General features: G+C 51.3%; 1 protein-coding gene across 1 annotated transcript in view; it reads right to left on the minus strand.

Annotated features, from left to right (window-relative positions):
• The window catches only part of GAD1 (glutamate decarboxylase 1), a 32,430-nt gene extending 18,097 nt beyond the window's left edge, over positions 1-14,333 (minus strand). The window contains exons 1-6 of the mRNA XM_027678593.1: positions 13,774-14,333; positions 12,485-12,630; positions 10,709-10,771; positions 5,358-5,519; positions 4,408-4,650; positions 1,629-1,719 (exon numbers count right to left, since the gene is read on the minus strand). Coding sequence (XP_027534394.1) covers positions 1,629-1,719; positions 4,408-4,650; positions 5,358-5,519; positions 10,709-10,771; positions 12,485-12,554 — 629 coding nt within the window. The 5' untranslated portion in view covers positions 12,555-12,630; positions 13,774-14,333. The remainder of the gene's footprint in view (positions 1-1,628; positions 1,720-4,407; positions 4,651-5,357; positions 5,520-10,708; positions 10,772-12,484; positions 12,631-13,773) is intronic.
• Positions 14,334-14,877: the final 544 nt, after the last annotated feature.

Genomic DNA, 14,877 nt, shown 5'->3' on the forward strand with positions numbered 1-14,877 from the left:
TAGCTTTACAGAACTAGCTCAATTTAAAACTAAATTTACTTTTAAAACAAACAAAGGAAAAAGCAACCTCAATTAAAAGAAGAGTTACTCTTTAAGAAGTGAATGAATGAGTGCAATGTTCTTAATACCAATGGCAATATTTCCTAAACCTGTCACAGTCTGCCACAGAACCAAATTTGGTTGTGTCCTATCAGATTTGTGTAATTTCACTGCTTACAAAGTGATAAATAAACTGGGATAACTAAGTTAGTCAAAAGGAAAGGGGCTTGCAAAAAGTGACAGTCAGAAGTATGTTTTTGTCACAGAGAAACAACTGTTAAACAAAGTTGTCTTTTAGAAATGTGATCAGAATTTTTTTCACTCTTAATTGTGCTGTTTAAAAAGGCATTTAAAAGCCCTGTAAAGCATTTCACAATGCTCATTTAATAATCAAAATATATGTTGCTAGGTTTTCTTTCCAATTAGCTTTTAAATCTGAATGTCTCATACTGATTTTTACCGAACAGAGAACTAAATCAGATGATTATTACAAAGAGCAGGCTGGTTTTGGCTGGAGCACCTTAGGTGTTCTTTATTGCTGATGTCACAAAACAGGCACCATTCATAATCTACATAAAACTGCTAGTAATCAGGTATATTTAAGAAACCATGTACTCATGGATAGGCCAGTGAAAATACTGTTCCCTTTCCAATCTGCAGATACATTTTCTGTGTTCCGACAATTAGCAATGAACTACACAAAACAGAGGTAGCTTTAGAGTTAAAACACATCCCATACAGGAATAAAACAGAGCAGCCTTTGGAGTCCCATCACATTTTTGAGCATATAGAAATCAAAATTTAAACAAAAACTGCCTAGAAGGTTCTTTTGTTTAGTGGGAGGCTTTTTCCACTAATTGCACTCTTCGTTGCAAAAATGTACCTTACGTTGACCTTCAGTTTTCATTAATTTTGAGGTCGAGAAAAATTAGGAAAAGTTTATAATTTGTTACATTCAAATGTTAATTTTTACCTTTTTATACTTCCATTTATTCACTTATACACAACTTTATTATTCTCAGATTAATTGCTTCATTATCATCAAATTATTTTTCAGTGTTACATTTTTAATCATTTTGAAGCCACCCAGAAGCCATTTCTTTACCAACACATAAACGAGAGAAGGTGTTGCCTCAAGCCTGCTATCTCTGAAGTCAACAGGAGAAAAAAACCAAACCTTTACGTATTTTGTATTCTAGTGTTAATACATGGATAGGTATAGAATTACTCAGTCTAGAGATAAAACTTTAAAAAAAAAAAAAAACAACAGAAAAAGATAAAGAAGATTAGTCCAAAAGAAAAAAAATAATTTCATGTTATTATATTAAAATAATCACGTTTTACTTACCATATACTCTGAGATATTTCCATTTCTATTTATCAGAAATGAAAAACTGTTCAGCTTTGTATAATTATTTTCACTGTATTACTGCTACATTAAGCAAAACTTGAGACAGTTTTATTGAAGATGTAACAATCATCATTTAAATATGAAAATTATTCATGTCTGTGACAATACATATCTACCATGATACACGGTAGCCCCTGTAAGCACCAGTCACAGACGCTGTCGACAAGGCACTGCTTACATGTTCGTATTAGCAGTTGATGTCAGCCACTCCCCAGCCAAGCCAATAATGTCCAGTCCTGTGGACAACTGATTGAAAAAGCGAGGATGACCTGAAATGAGAATTGAGAGCAATTTAGGACAGACTCCACTGATGTTTTGCAGGTTTCAGTTTTAAACCGTCCAACTATTCTGACAAAAACGACAAGTTTTGCAGTCATAACACTTGCAGCAAAGTTTTCAAAGCAAGTCTTGCTTATGGGGAGACCCTTAGCCAACATTCACGGATGTCTTATTACAAACTTGAAAAACCGCTATGGCAGGAGCTCCTGGATGGAATCATTAGAGTTTAAGATAAAACGTCAGAGCAGACTGAGCCTGTAAAACACCTCCGGGACCTGTACAAGGTTAGTCCATCTCCAGAACCCCCTCCCGACCTCTGTCGTGCTGTGAACTCGGGCGAAGTCGTGCTGTGGGGGGACCCTTGGCGGAAACAATCTGTAGGTGCTGGGTCCATTTGCATTTGAATGAAGAAAGAGAGGAAGGCTCAGCCACTTGAGCGGGGACTGCAGGAGTGAGGGAGGGGTGCGGAGGAGCCAGTCGCTTCCTGAGCTGCAGGACCACGGGAGCGGCGTTTCGCGGGGTCTCAGCGGGAATGTCCCAGCGTGGCACGACCCGCTGCAGCGGTGTGAAAGGTCCTCCAAGACCTCCTCAGCTCGGTCCCTTGCCCACTTGGTTTAGAAGCTAGGATTCATTTCCTTAAACAAAAGATTTGCTGTAGAGCCGAAGTAAATAATATTCCTGTATTTCAGCCGGAGTTTTTTTAACGACTTTTATAAGCAATAATGTTGAGTGCCTACTTTTCTAGCATGAAAAGAAGAAATTCCTAACACCTGATAACGAGCTTTTAGAGGAGGTGGGAGATGTCATGATTTAAACCTTTTCTCTGCTCTCTGGGAAAGGACACGCAGATAGCACACGAGGGACAGCCCCCTAGAGGGGGGTCAGCGCTCGACGTCTGGAGGGACCTGTCACGTCGCATTCGGTTCAGTACTGGGAAAATCAGCATCTTTTGACATGAAGAAGTAAACGCGATTCTGCTCCGGGCGATGTCAGCAGGAACCTTTCGGAGGCTTGAGCCTGCCGGCGCTGCCACATCGCGACAGTTCCCGAAGAGGGTGAGCCGCGCCCGGGCAGCTCCCGCCCCGGGGAGCCAGCGGCTGAGGGCTAGAACCCAGAAATACCACCATGGCATAGCTGTTTGTTTTACAAATCAGCTCTTCTCTCCCTTGCCATCACGGACTGAGAAATTGTCTTAAGCGACATTTCGCTGACCTCCCAAAGCTGTTAGAGAGCCCACGGTCTCCTAAGGCCGGGCTGCAAATTCAGCACCGGTGGCTTTAAAGGGAGCTTCGCCTAGAGAGAGAATGTGAGCCCCGGGAGCCTGGGAAGCCAGGGCGCGTGTTCTGGGCGTCATACGGTCCGAGTAGCTCTTTTTTAAAGCTGCACCAGGTACTTCTTTGAACTGAGATCATGTCTGGTCGATACCTGCCTCTCAGCTCCCAGGGGCAGGTCCTGCCGGTCCCACAAGAGCTCCAGGGGAGGTTGGGGTGAGGGTATCGATATGCCGGGGCGATCGATAGCAGAGTAAAGGTGCAAGCACACAGAGTGCAGCCGCTCTGGCTTAGCTGATTGTCACCTGTTCAACAACCCACGCGTTTGGAAGCGAAATGCGCTCCCCTTTGATTAAGGGGTACAAAATCAAAGTATGCTCCTGACACCGTGAGTAAATCAAACCACCATGTAAATAGGGAAAAAAAGACAAGACGCTAACCGCCACATCTGTTTCAGGATTTTGTTCCTTGAATGCACTGCGTTGGGTTTTCACAGCTGCATAACTAACCTCCGCAGAAAGCTGCGCCTCGCCCTTCATGAGCCATGGCTTGCAGCAGCCCAGCCAGAGACCGCCAGGCAACAGCCTCCCTGTACGAGCTCCCGCCGCCCGCCACTCCAGCTCCGGGGGGAAACTACCGCCCGCTCTGGGCGCTGAACGGAGCGGTGCTCAAGAGGGCAGCTGGCCCAAAACAACTGAGCAAGACTGGGGAGGGGAGACACGGCACCCGTTCCGTGTCACTCCTGTTCCTGATCTGCTTGGGTATGTACAGCAGTCAGGGCTTGTTGCCAGCAGAGATTTCCGTGGAGACATATGTAAAACATTTCAGGCCAGATAGTCTGAAAGAGCATTAACTTTGCTCTGGAGTCTGGCTACAGCTCACTCAGTAAAAGAAATTATTATAAACCGGTATTTCTGTCTGATTCAGAAGGAGCTGGACAGGCAGGGCTCCTGGGTAATGGGCTGAAATCCACAGGGTTCCTTTATTGATGATTCCTAGGATTTCAGTCTCTTTTTCATTAAACGTCTGATGAACATAAAGAAGAAAAACTGCAATTTCAGTGTCATTTATGCTCTCATTTACCTAATGATATTGCTCCCCGGAGATACAGACAGCTCGCATTTCATCAAGTGAAAGAGATTACTTCTTAAAAACTTGTTTCTGTGCTCTGAAAACAGCACGGAGCTCTACCCGTTGCTCCAGATGGAGCATCAATAACTAAAGTTTCTGAGCAGAGACATTACCAGCACCCATAGACAGCCCTGGAGCCAAGCCTCCGGGCAAGCACGGTCCCGGGTGTGGAGAGGATGTGGGCTTACCTCCATGAGCTCAATCCCTCTCACTTCACCGCTAGCCTGAGAAAAGTCCCAGGGGAGACTCTCTACAGAGTAGTGTGCAAAAACCTACCTGTCCTCACTCCATATTTCAGTGTGTCCCGGCAGTCCACCAGAATCTGCTCCAGGGACTCAGGGTTGTCTGAAAGCTCCAGATTGAAGCCCTCCATGCCCTCCAGGAGCTGGTGTGGGTGGTGGAAGTCCAGCACTTTGGTGGATCTGTCAAATGTTTTTCTCACGTAGTTGAGGAGGATGTCCACAACCTCCAGAAGGAACTGCATGGTCTGCTCCTCACCATTCTTGGAGGGCAACAAATCTGTGGGACAAAGCAGCTGTCAGCATTTGCTTTGGGAAAGAGAAGTGGAAATGAACCAGCCTCGGCTGCCTGAAGCGCTTCGAGGACCTGGAAGCTGGGGCCCCAGCACAGCCTGGCTGCAGTGGGGCAGGCTCCCAGTCCCTCTGGCCGGCAGGGAAGGGTGATGCAAAGTCACCCACGGCTACAGCAGAGGCACCTCCAAGGCGCCTCTGTCAAAAAGTTCACCCTGCAATGCTAACGCTATGTGGTGCGAGGCATTCGCTTTCCTTGGTTTGAAAGCACCCCAAATGTGTACCTGCCCTTCCCCTGCAATGTCCCCACCTCTGTCCTGCAAAAAGATTAATTTCCCTTCCCCACTCTGCTTGTCAATGGCCCCATACCAGCAGTCACAGACCAATTCATTGTTATTTTTTTAAGGAGGACATAAAATATAAAATTACTCTCCCCCCGGATACTGGATCTGGAGTAAGCCCAGAGGAACTGCTGGAGCTGAGCTGCAGAGGATCAGCCCAAAGTACATAAAACTACACTTCAGCAAACTTGTACACATCGTCAGTACGGCCCCAACAAACACAGACACAGAGCTTCCTTCAAAAACAACCAAGCAAAAGCACAGTCTCAATGTGGCTGCACTTCAAGGGAGTCGAGGGTAACACTATTAAGGGACATGCCTGAGCTGAAGCAAGAAGAAGCTGTAAAGTGTTTACCTCTGGCATACAAATTGGAGAAGTCTGTCTCGGTGCGCCGGAACCTGGATTCCTTCTCGCTGTTCTCACAAGCCAGCATGCTCTTGGAGGACTGATGCCTTTCTTTCAGGGAGCTGACAATCCGGCTCTTGTCTTCTAGGCTGTTGGTCCTTTGCAGGAACCCTACATTATTATTGCAAGGTGCACAGGTCAGAGTTTTCTCACTTCCCAACATGTTTAGAAATATCTAAAGCAGCTCTCTAGACAACAGTTAAAAGCGATGTTAGTTCTAGATCTGACTAATGAGGTCAGGAATAAGAGTATTTATGGAGGTTATTTGCCTCCAGGAGGGAGAGTTCAAAATGCCATCAACTGCAAAAACGCAGCCATGCAAAAAACAAAATTTCGTCATTTAGTGCAGTGGTAAATTCTTATTAAGTCGATCAGACAGATTCCACTTCAGTAATCAGCCACTGGAAGAGAGTTCAGGATGAGTCAATGCTATTTCAGCCTGCAGGCGAACTTTATGGACCTAGCAGACAGGGGCAATGATGTATGATTAAAATCAGGGCCGTTTTCAGTTCTCCTCGTGGTGCTCTCACGCACAAAAGGCATAAGAACAAGCAGCCATTCTGGAGCAGCCATCCTGAGAGTGCCAGACCTCTAAGGACACCGGTAGTACCCACCTTCCTATTATCAGTACATACTGATGTGGATTTTCCACCTGAAAAGATGCTTTGATACTAACAGTAATCATCCCCGGAGCTCCGCTCTCACTGGAGACACATCTCTGGCGCCCAGGACCGAGCAAAACTGCCATTGTTATGTGTGACGGCAATAATAAACCCACTCACCCCAAGAATTATGGGTGTGAGCGCCACTCAGGATCTGTGGCGAGTAACGAGACCCGTCTACTTTAACAAGGCAGGGAGAGCAATTAATTTTCCGGATTTGATTCATTAAATCACCGATGCCCGGCAAAACACGCATACTGTCGGGCTTTTCGTCATTAAAGAAGGCATTGAATTTTGACCTCCCAAGTTGCAGCAAGCGCGTCTGTATGATTGGAGCACCATGGCGGCGCCGGTCTCCTTCATTCTTTATTTTCTTTCAAAACGAGTAACAATCGAAACCAAGGCTCGTCGCGGCTGGGGATATCCGCCAGAGAGGAGGGCTTAGGAGGGAGGAAAACCAATGTCGTGACTTCGCTCATCCACGTTCCCCGACGCCGCTTCTCGCCAGTGCCCTCCGCTTTCCGTCCATGTGTTCCTGCTCTCCGGAGCCCCATCGAGCGCCCGCAGCCGGCCCACCCGAGCCCCCTGCAGCTTGGACAGGCATAGGGGCTGCACCTCCGTGAGAGAAAAGGGAGGGACAGCGAGTCGCTGGGCCAATGGCTCCCGGCAATGATACCTGTGCCTCGGCCCCTACTGCCAGCCGGACAGTCCCTAAGGAGCACAGAAAATGGAGTACCCGGCTGGCAGCCCCTTCTGCATCAGCCGGGCGCCTAAACGAGTCTTCAGGAAGGTTTCTTGCAGGCAAGTTTGTCACGGTCATACTTTCAGTGAACACCTCACGTGTTGCTGTTTAATACTGATCTTCTACTAATAAGTTTATTTTTGTGATGCTTTTATGAATGCGAAAAAGACTATTTAAGGGAAACTCTCTTCGTGCCTAAGTTGAGAGTAGCCGTCCAGGATCGATTACATATATATATATGTACGTATGTATATATTTTGTTTTGTTGTTACTGCTTTTAACAGTCCTTGCGGCGATCACCAGCTCCTGCAACAGCTAGTGCTGTTCGCCTGCTCTTAGGAGGAGCAGCTGGTATCGAAGCAGGTGTAGTGTAGACTGAATTACGGAGAGATCCTCTTTCACCATTTTGCTTCATTTTGCTTTAATTTTGCCACCCTTCTTTTTTCTAGGCGCCCGGTGGCTCAGAGGGAAGAGCTCCGCACGAAGAGACGTCTGCAAGAGCAGCGGCGCACGACTGGCGCTCTTCTTGGCCTGCAGAGGACAGCGTGCCTCCGAGGCTCCGGTGGGAAAAGAGGAGGCAGCGCTTCAGTAGCCGAGAAAGGCTGCAGTTGCCTCCAGTTCGGCTCCCATCGGGCCCAGCGAGGCAGCGGCTTCACTGAAGGGTCTAACCTCACTAGGCGCCGGGGCACGGAGCTCAGCCCTTGCCCCAAGGACTCCGTACTGTTCTTCCCCGCGGAGCTCCTCGGCCCCGTTGCCGTGTCCCGGAGCCGGCGGGGACCAGCTGGGGCTCGAAGCGCACGGGGCCCGTCAGTGCGCGCCGCGTGGGGCCCGCAGGGCTGCGCTGGGGCGGCTCGAGGGCGGCGACTGGAAGGGAAAAAAAGCCTGAAAGGAGGAACTCGCTGTCACCCGGCATCAGCCCGTCCGGCTGTAAGTAACGTGCCGCTCGCCCAGGTCCCTCAGCCACGGCAGTATCACACGGGCTGGAGAGTCGGTACAAGGGGGAGCCCGCGGGGCTGCGGCAGCCTCCGCTTTGGGGCCGTCGGACTCTTTCGTTTCCCGAGCTCCTCCCTGAGAGGATGGGGGACATTCTCCAGCGCCGACCCACATCCCGGGTTGCAGAGAAGCGCGGCGGCCGACCCTGGAGGGCTCCTTCCGCGCCCGAGGAGCAGCGCATGACTGTAGCCAAACCTTCCATCAGTATCCTGCGTGAAAAGTGAGGCCAGTGTAGGAGAGTTCCAGTAAGTAGCAGCCTATGAAATAGCGTCCACGCTGCTTCTCCTGCCGCAGCGGAGACTGCAGCCTTTCCCAGCAGTGTGTCTGTCCCACAGGTGCGTTTTCATCGATGCGCTTTAAGAGACCGAGTTTTCAAAAGCCGAATGAGACCAGACTGGCGAGGGAGTCCCTCGGTGCGCAACGTGACCACAAATTCACATTCAAATTCACGTTATTTCACATTAGGCCTCGTAGAAGGCAGGCGTGTGAATCCCTCTCGGCCTCGCAGCTCTACGGGGACCCTCAGCTTCCGGGTCGGGGACAAACCTGCCGGGTCCCGGCGCACACCGCAGCCGTCGGGGGATGCACGTCCTTGGCGGCTGCAAGAGGTCCTGGTCCCCCCCCCGCGGCCAGGGTGTTCAGCAGCACCTTCGTGACTTGGCGGCATAAATCCCACGGACGCCGGAGACGAGACGAATTTATAACATACACGGCTGCTTTTGAAAGCCCACTCTGCCGCGTTGCTCGCTGGCTGCGGCCAAACTGCTGAAGACGCACCTGAGCAATCTTAGTACGTCAGTATTTCCAGTGCTGCCAAGCAAATGTTAGCAGGATCGGTCCTAAATAATTGCCGAGGTCGGAGTGATCCAGACACTGGGGGAAATCTGCCCATACTTTGTCCACCGTGACAGTTCATTAAACCGCTTTAAAATAGCTTTGAGTTTGGTTGTTCTGGAGTGGTTTTTTTGTTCGTTTGGTTGGTTTTTTTTTGTTGTTTTGGTTTTTTTAAGTGTATATATGCAGAGACGAAGAGCGTGTGGGTGTGGCAGCGGCCGGGCTCTTTTCAGGTGCCGGCTTTCAACCGGAGAGGAAATAAGCTAATCCTTAAATCTGTCAGTTATTTGAGAAGAAATTACATACATCTTGGATACGTAATTACTGAAAATGTCAAATACATAATATACAACCCAGGTGGAAGAATCAACTCATTGTTCAAGATCTGCCTTTTCTCGGAGGTCAATCCTCATTTAAAGTTTGCATTCAAAATTAATCGATTTCTGTGTGATACAAGCAGAAAGAACAATTCCGAGGTGCTTGTTTTAGGGTCCGGAATGATGTCTTGTGAAAGGTAAGGACAAGGATATAGTCTGAATAGTCAAACATCAATTCGTTGAGCATGTGTTATTAGGATTCTTGGCAACCTTAATACTTCACTTTATATATTTACCAAAGGCAACCTTTCCTGTCTGTCTTTGTGAAGGTCTTCGATTCAAATGGAAGGGCTCATACAAGCAAAAACAGTGGTCGTGATCGAATCCAACTATTCCAAACCACCGTCACTATTCAGAGCATATTTTTAGGGTAAAAGAGAAAATAGCCAGTAAAGGAAAACTGAACACCAAACCCGAGCCAGAAATACAGCAGCACTGTTCGTTTTGAATTCCCTTCACAAAGCCTCTACTACACTCCCTTTTGCCTTTTTCAAATACAAAATGGTGGGATGTTTCATTTTCAGTGTATTTGATCTCATTGAGAAGCTGCGATGTCCCTCTGTAACCCCTGTAGTCTAGCAACATGGAGCAAGCCTAACGGCGCATTACTTTATCAGTTCTGCTTGCCGGGCTAAATTAAAATGATGGTGAAAAAGCCCATTGCTCCAGCCACTGAAGGGACTGGTAGGGAAACGGTCCATTAAACCCAGATCAGGAGCTATTTATAGAACTAAGCGACTACTCGTTAATGTCGCCAGCGGCTACCAATGAAATCTCTAATAGACACAGGGCTAAACATTCGCACTCCGATTCTTGTCCAGTCCAAACTTCCAGGTAACAAAACGTTTAGTGAATTAACTTCGACTCGAGCAAGTAGGGAAAGAGGTTTAAACATACCTTTGCTTTGAAAAAACGTTCGTTTCTCACATGAAATAATTTCCCATCACCCCCCTAAAGAGGTAGAGGGGGAAAATGGGAAATAATGTCTATGCATGAGGGGCATGGGCTAAACTGAATTATTCTCCTCATCAGAAAATGAAGATTTGACTGTTAGTCTCCGAAAGTAAAGGCGCTACTGAGAAATCTAGAGAAGGAAGACAGCTTGTTATCTGCAAATGAATCTCTTGCTATAACGTTGCGATCTGATTGTGCATTTGTTTCCCTTCTGCATTTCATGTGCCTGCACGCTGACTGGCTGCCAGCGCTATCTTACCAGCACAGCAAGCTGACGAATTGCTCTTTAATAAGGCTCTCGTTAATCTTTTTCCCCCCGGAGATCCGTATTTTCCAGTCAGATAAGGTTGAAAAATTTCAGACAGTGAGAGGCGGCCAAACCCCCTCCCCCGGCGGGCCCTGCTCTTCCCCCGCCCGAGGCGCCTGGCGCCCGCACCTCCCCATGTGTGTCAGGAAGGGCAGCGGGCCCGCAGCCGTCCCTCCCCCGGCGGGCAAAATCCCGGCCAACGCAAACTCAAGGGAGGGCACAGCGGCGGGGCTGGGGACCACCGAGCCGAGCGGAGCCGAGCCGAACGCAGCCCAGCCGAGCCCAGCCCAGCCGCCGTGCGGCCCGCAGGGGGCGCCCGAGACGCCGCTCGGTCTCGGGGCGTTCAGCCGGTGCTGGCCCCGTGCTGGTCCCCCCGGGCCCCCCCCGTGGGTGTGTTGGGGTGTCGGACGGGGAGGCAAGGGGGCACTTACCGCATATCTTCAGCCCGATCTTCCTGGTGCACCCGTGAGCCACGCCGCACCACGAGTCATAAGCTGGAAGAGAGGGCAGAGTTGTTCCCCCGAGGCAGCGGGGCTGCCTGGCCGCCGCGCCGCCCCCCCGGACCCCCCGCACGGCCCCATAGCCGGGAGGAACGGCTGATTCCCGAGCCCAGTGGCGCCGGGCGCGGGACAGCTGAGGCTCGGGTATCAGCGAGGTGACATGCTGGCCCGCCCAGAGGAGAGGGAAAGGCACCCGGGACTCGAACATCTCATCATTTACTGGCGGGGCTCCAGGGAAGTGGCAGCTTAAAATAAAGTGGCGTGAAATGGGGTCACAAAAGAGTTCAGGAATTAATTGGGTGAAAAATAGTATTTGACTAGATGATCGGACTTGCATGACTGAGCCCTGGACGGACTGACGGGCCGCCGACGGTCGTACTAGGACGGCACCGGTGGAGGGGGCAGGTTCCTTCCCAGCCCCGGGAGCCGCGGCCCAGACATGCCCCAACTGAGCCCGAGGGAAGCGGGGAGCGGGGCTCGGGTAGAGGGGGCAGCAGCCGAGGCCCGGGGCACCGCCGAGACCCTCTGGCCCTCGCCCGGGGCAGCCGCAGGTCCGGCAGCGCGGGGGGCACTGACCGGGCGTTGCGGCGTGAGGGGAGAAGGTGTCAGAGGGGCCGGGCCTAGGACGGCTCACCCGGGCGAGCAGGGCAGCGGCCCGATCCCTGGGAGGGGGAGCGGGGGAAGAGCCGCGGCGCTCCCGTCCGGGCGGAGGAGCCCTCTCGTCAGGGGTGCTGCCTGTGCCCGGGAGCGAGGAGCCCCGGGCGGGCAGGGTGGGGAGCTGCTCTCAGCGGTTATCTTGCTTTGAGCCGTGTTGCCAGTTATTTCGATTTCTGCGTGTGACACCTCAGTCGAAGGCAGCAGTGCCTGTCACCCGTGCCTGGAACAAGACCCAGTACTGCCTCTCGCCCCCTCCCCCGTTTTTCCAGATTCAGAATAATGACAATAATGACTCCGATGCTTGTGCCTCGCAGCTCTTTCAGGGTAAAAGCTATTCCCCGCTCTGCTGTCCCTGACAACCTTTCATTTCTTACTGTTGCCCGCTCTTTGTCTGTGATGCTTTATAGCATCGAGCCTCTTTTTTTTTATTATTTTTTTTTCGGTAGGCGACGGTCTGAATTGCCTGGCAGGGCTATAAACTGATTCTCTATCCACCTGCAGCAGCCTTTGCTTCCCACTCACACCTCAATAACTCAAGGCGAAATCAGAGCAATTAGGAATACAACGCTTTGAAAAGCCGCAATTAGCATCCAAATTTCGCTTGATTACAGGCTTCAGCGTAGGCTGAAAGGAAGCTGCAGCATTAGCATTTATAAAATGTAGGGGGGAGACACCCACTTTAAGGCACTGGTGTAGCGTCGCCCTTTAAGGGATTCATTTGCTCCACACCTCTTACAACATACCGATTTTTTGGCCATCTGGATGGTCAGTTTATTGTCTAAATCTCTCAAATGCGGCTGTGGCTATAAGATAAAGACAGCGCTGGCCGCTAAGGTGGGCTTTTCCTCACAGTGTTTTATTCACCACAGAACAACCTCTCCCATTCCCAGTAGGAAGACGGTTTCTTTGTGTAGAGCACTTTCCGCACCTTGCTTAATGGCGCGGAACAGGGCTTCACAGATATAACATTTCGTTTCGAAACCGGTCTTTCTGAGCCTAGGTGGAGAAAGCCTCTAAAACACTTCAAACGAGGAAAATATTAAAACCTACTTGTAGGTCGTAAATTAGGTGGGGTGGGGTCCGGAGCACCGTTGGAGGACGAGGGAGCGGAGGAAGCCATCCCTTCAGAAAAGCCCCAGTCCCTGGAGCCCGGGTTTCCTCGATATTCCTCTGAGAGGTGGGCAGCAAGGAATTTGCTGGAAGGAAGAAAAGGCGGGTTTAGCAGTCTGGTCTCCTGGAGCACCACACCGGAGTCCCGTCCAGATGCCGGCGGGCGGCAGCTGCGCAGGTCCCGGGGCGGCGGCAGGACGAGCCGGGGCCGACCGCACCGCGAAAACGCCTCGACAGACTGAAGAGCAAAATTGTCCCTTCGCTGGATGCCAGGGCGCTACCCCCCGCGCCTGAATGACGGATGTAGCAGAGCATGAAGTCTATCGCAATTATATCGGTGGCCACTGAGGTGGGCAATTACATGGTTCGCGTCAAGTGGAGACCAACGTGCAAAGCGGGCTTCGAAAGCATCAGCCCAAATGACCTACAATCCTAAACGAAACCCGCTTCTCTGCGTTACCAAACACACGCCAGGCTAAGCATTCAGGAAAGACTGACAGATAAACCCCCGCCACCACAAAGGTGCGTTTTGGCCAAGTCCAATGACAGTCGCCACACACGTGTATTTGCACACACACATGTTTCAGCAAATCGGGGCCGGTACGTGCTCCAGCACTAACCAGCGCTCTCCCATGCCCGCGCTCGCTTTAGCAGCGCAAATGGCAGGAGAGGCATGTCTGTCTGGGGAAAGGAAGGTGCTGGACCAGCCCTCACTCCTTACCAGATGTTCAGCTCTTTCCTGCCGGACACGGCGCTCCGATAACCAATACAGGTCGCTGATCGAAAATTGCCGGGTCAGTGCCCAGCTCGTCTCTTTGTCCCCACGGCTACCTGCGATTTATTTTCTTCCCCTTGTACAGAAAATGAAGGTCGCGGTAACGAACGAACGCTTTCTTTGTTAGCGGCTTTTTTCAAATCGGTGGCTACCGATTCATTTACACCCGCGCGTAAACGCAGAGAATCAATGATTTCAATGGAAAACAGGTATCTAATTTCTTTAAGACGAAAAAGAAAAAAGCCATAAAGCAGAAGAGATTTACTAGACAATGCCTGGAAGTGAAGTAACAGGTTAATACGATGTCTCAGGGGCTAGCTGTATCAAAATGTCCGTTATTCCTCTATAGGTACGACAACGACCCAAACCGATTTTGGGGGGGAAAAATGTTCCAGATCCTGAAAGAGGTTCCCAAAGGCTTGAAAAAATAGGATGCTGTTTAGAGGACACTTACCGAGGGGGCGAGCGAACACTCTTGCTGCCGTAGTCCAGGCAGGCAGGGCGACTCTAGCCTGGGAGCGACCCGCCGCTTATAAACTCTGCCAGAAACGACGTCGGAATACCAATCGCGCCGCGGAATTTAATGCGAGATGACCTTTTTTTTTCCAGAAGTGCTCGGATTTGCTTTTTTAAAAGCGTGAATCGCCGGTTGATCTGCTTCGACGCAGGCATGAGTCACAGGGCTGCCGCCACCCCCTCCGCGCCGCTCCGCACGGGGGCTGGGGACCGCTGGGGCGGGGACGGGCAGCCCCCCGGCCCCGGCGGCTGCCGCTGGTCCGCTTCTCCCCGGGGCGGTGGCGCTGACTCCCGCGGCGGGTGGGGCTGCCCAGCCGCGGCGAGGGCGGCACCCCGGGCAGGGGGTTCTGCCGCGCGAGTCCCTCGCTGAGCCCCCCGTGCGGACGGAGCCAGAGGCTTTTTCTAGACAGCACTGGTTTACCCCGAGGTCGCCGGCGGTGCTAACAGGCGGTAGAGCACCGCGCACACACACACACCGACACAGCGTCGCACCGCTGAGGCGACGGGGCCGAACTCCCGCCCCGACAGTCCCCGCGGCCCCGGCACTCCCCCTCGCACGGTGCGGGCCACGAACGAGTCAGGCGGGGTCCGTGTGAACTGTAGCTTAGCAACACCCCCCGCCTCCTCTCCGCCGTGCCGAGGGTCTGATGTGTCCCGCTGGCTCACCCCGCGGTTCCCGAGGCCGGCTCGCCCCGCTCCCCGCCAGAGGGTGGCAGAGGCACGGGCACCGCTGCAGGGGAACACCTGGATTCCTGTGACTTGCCCTGAATGTTGCCACTAAATTACGATTTTATACCAGACATCCCTTTTGCTAAAACAAGAAACATTAAGACAACAAGTTTTCTGTACCCCCGACAACCTCAGATCTGTGTCACTCTATCCCACACCCCAAACATACTTCGCCAACATTTTGCGGTGGTGACCACGGGGCTATATTTCAGCATGCCGCGGCAGCTACGCAGATGTCTAAACCAAACCCTTTTCAAAAAGATGGCACGTCAGGGGCTGGGAGGAATCCGCAATGAGATGGGAGGAGGGGAAG

This window comes from Neopelma chrysocephalum, unplaced genomic scaffold (assembly GCF_003984885.1).
Source record: "Neopelma chrysocephalum unplaced genomic scaffold, ASM398488v2 Primary Assembly neopelma1_44, whole genome shotgun sequence".
NCBI classification, from domain to species: Eukaryota; Metazoa; Chordata; class Aves; order Passeriformes; family Pipridae; genus Neopelma; species Neopelma chrysocephalum.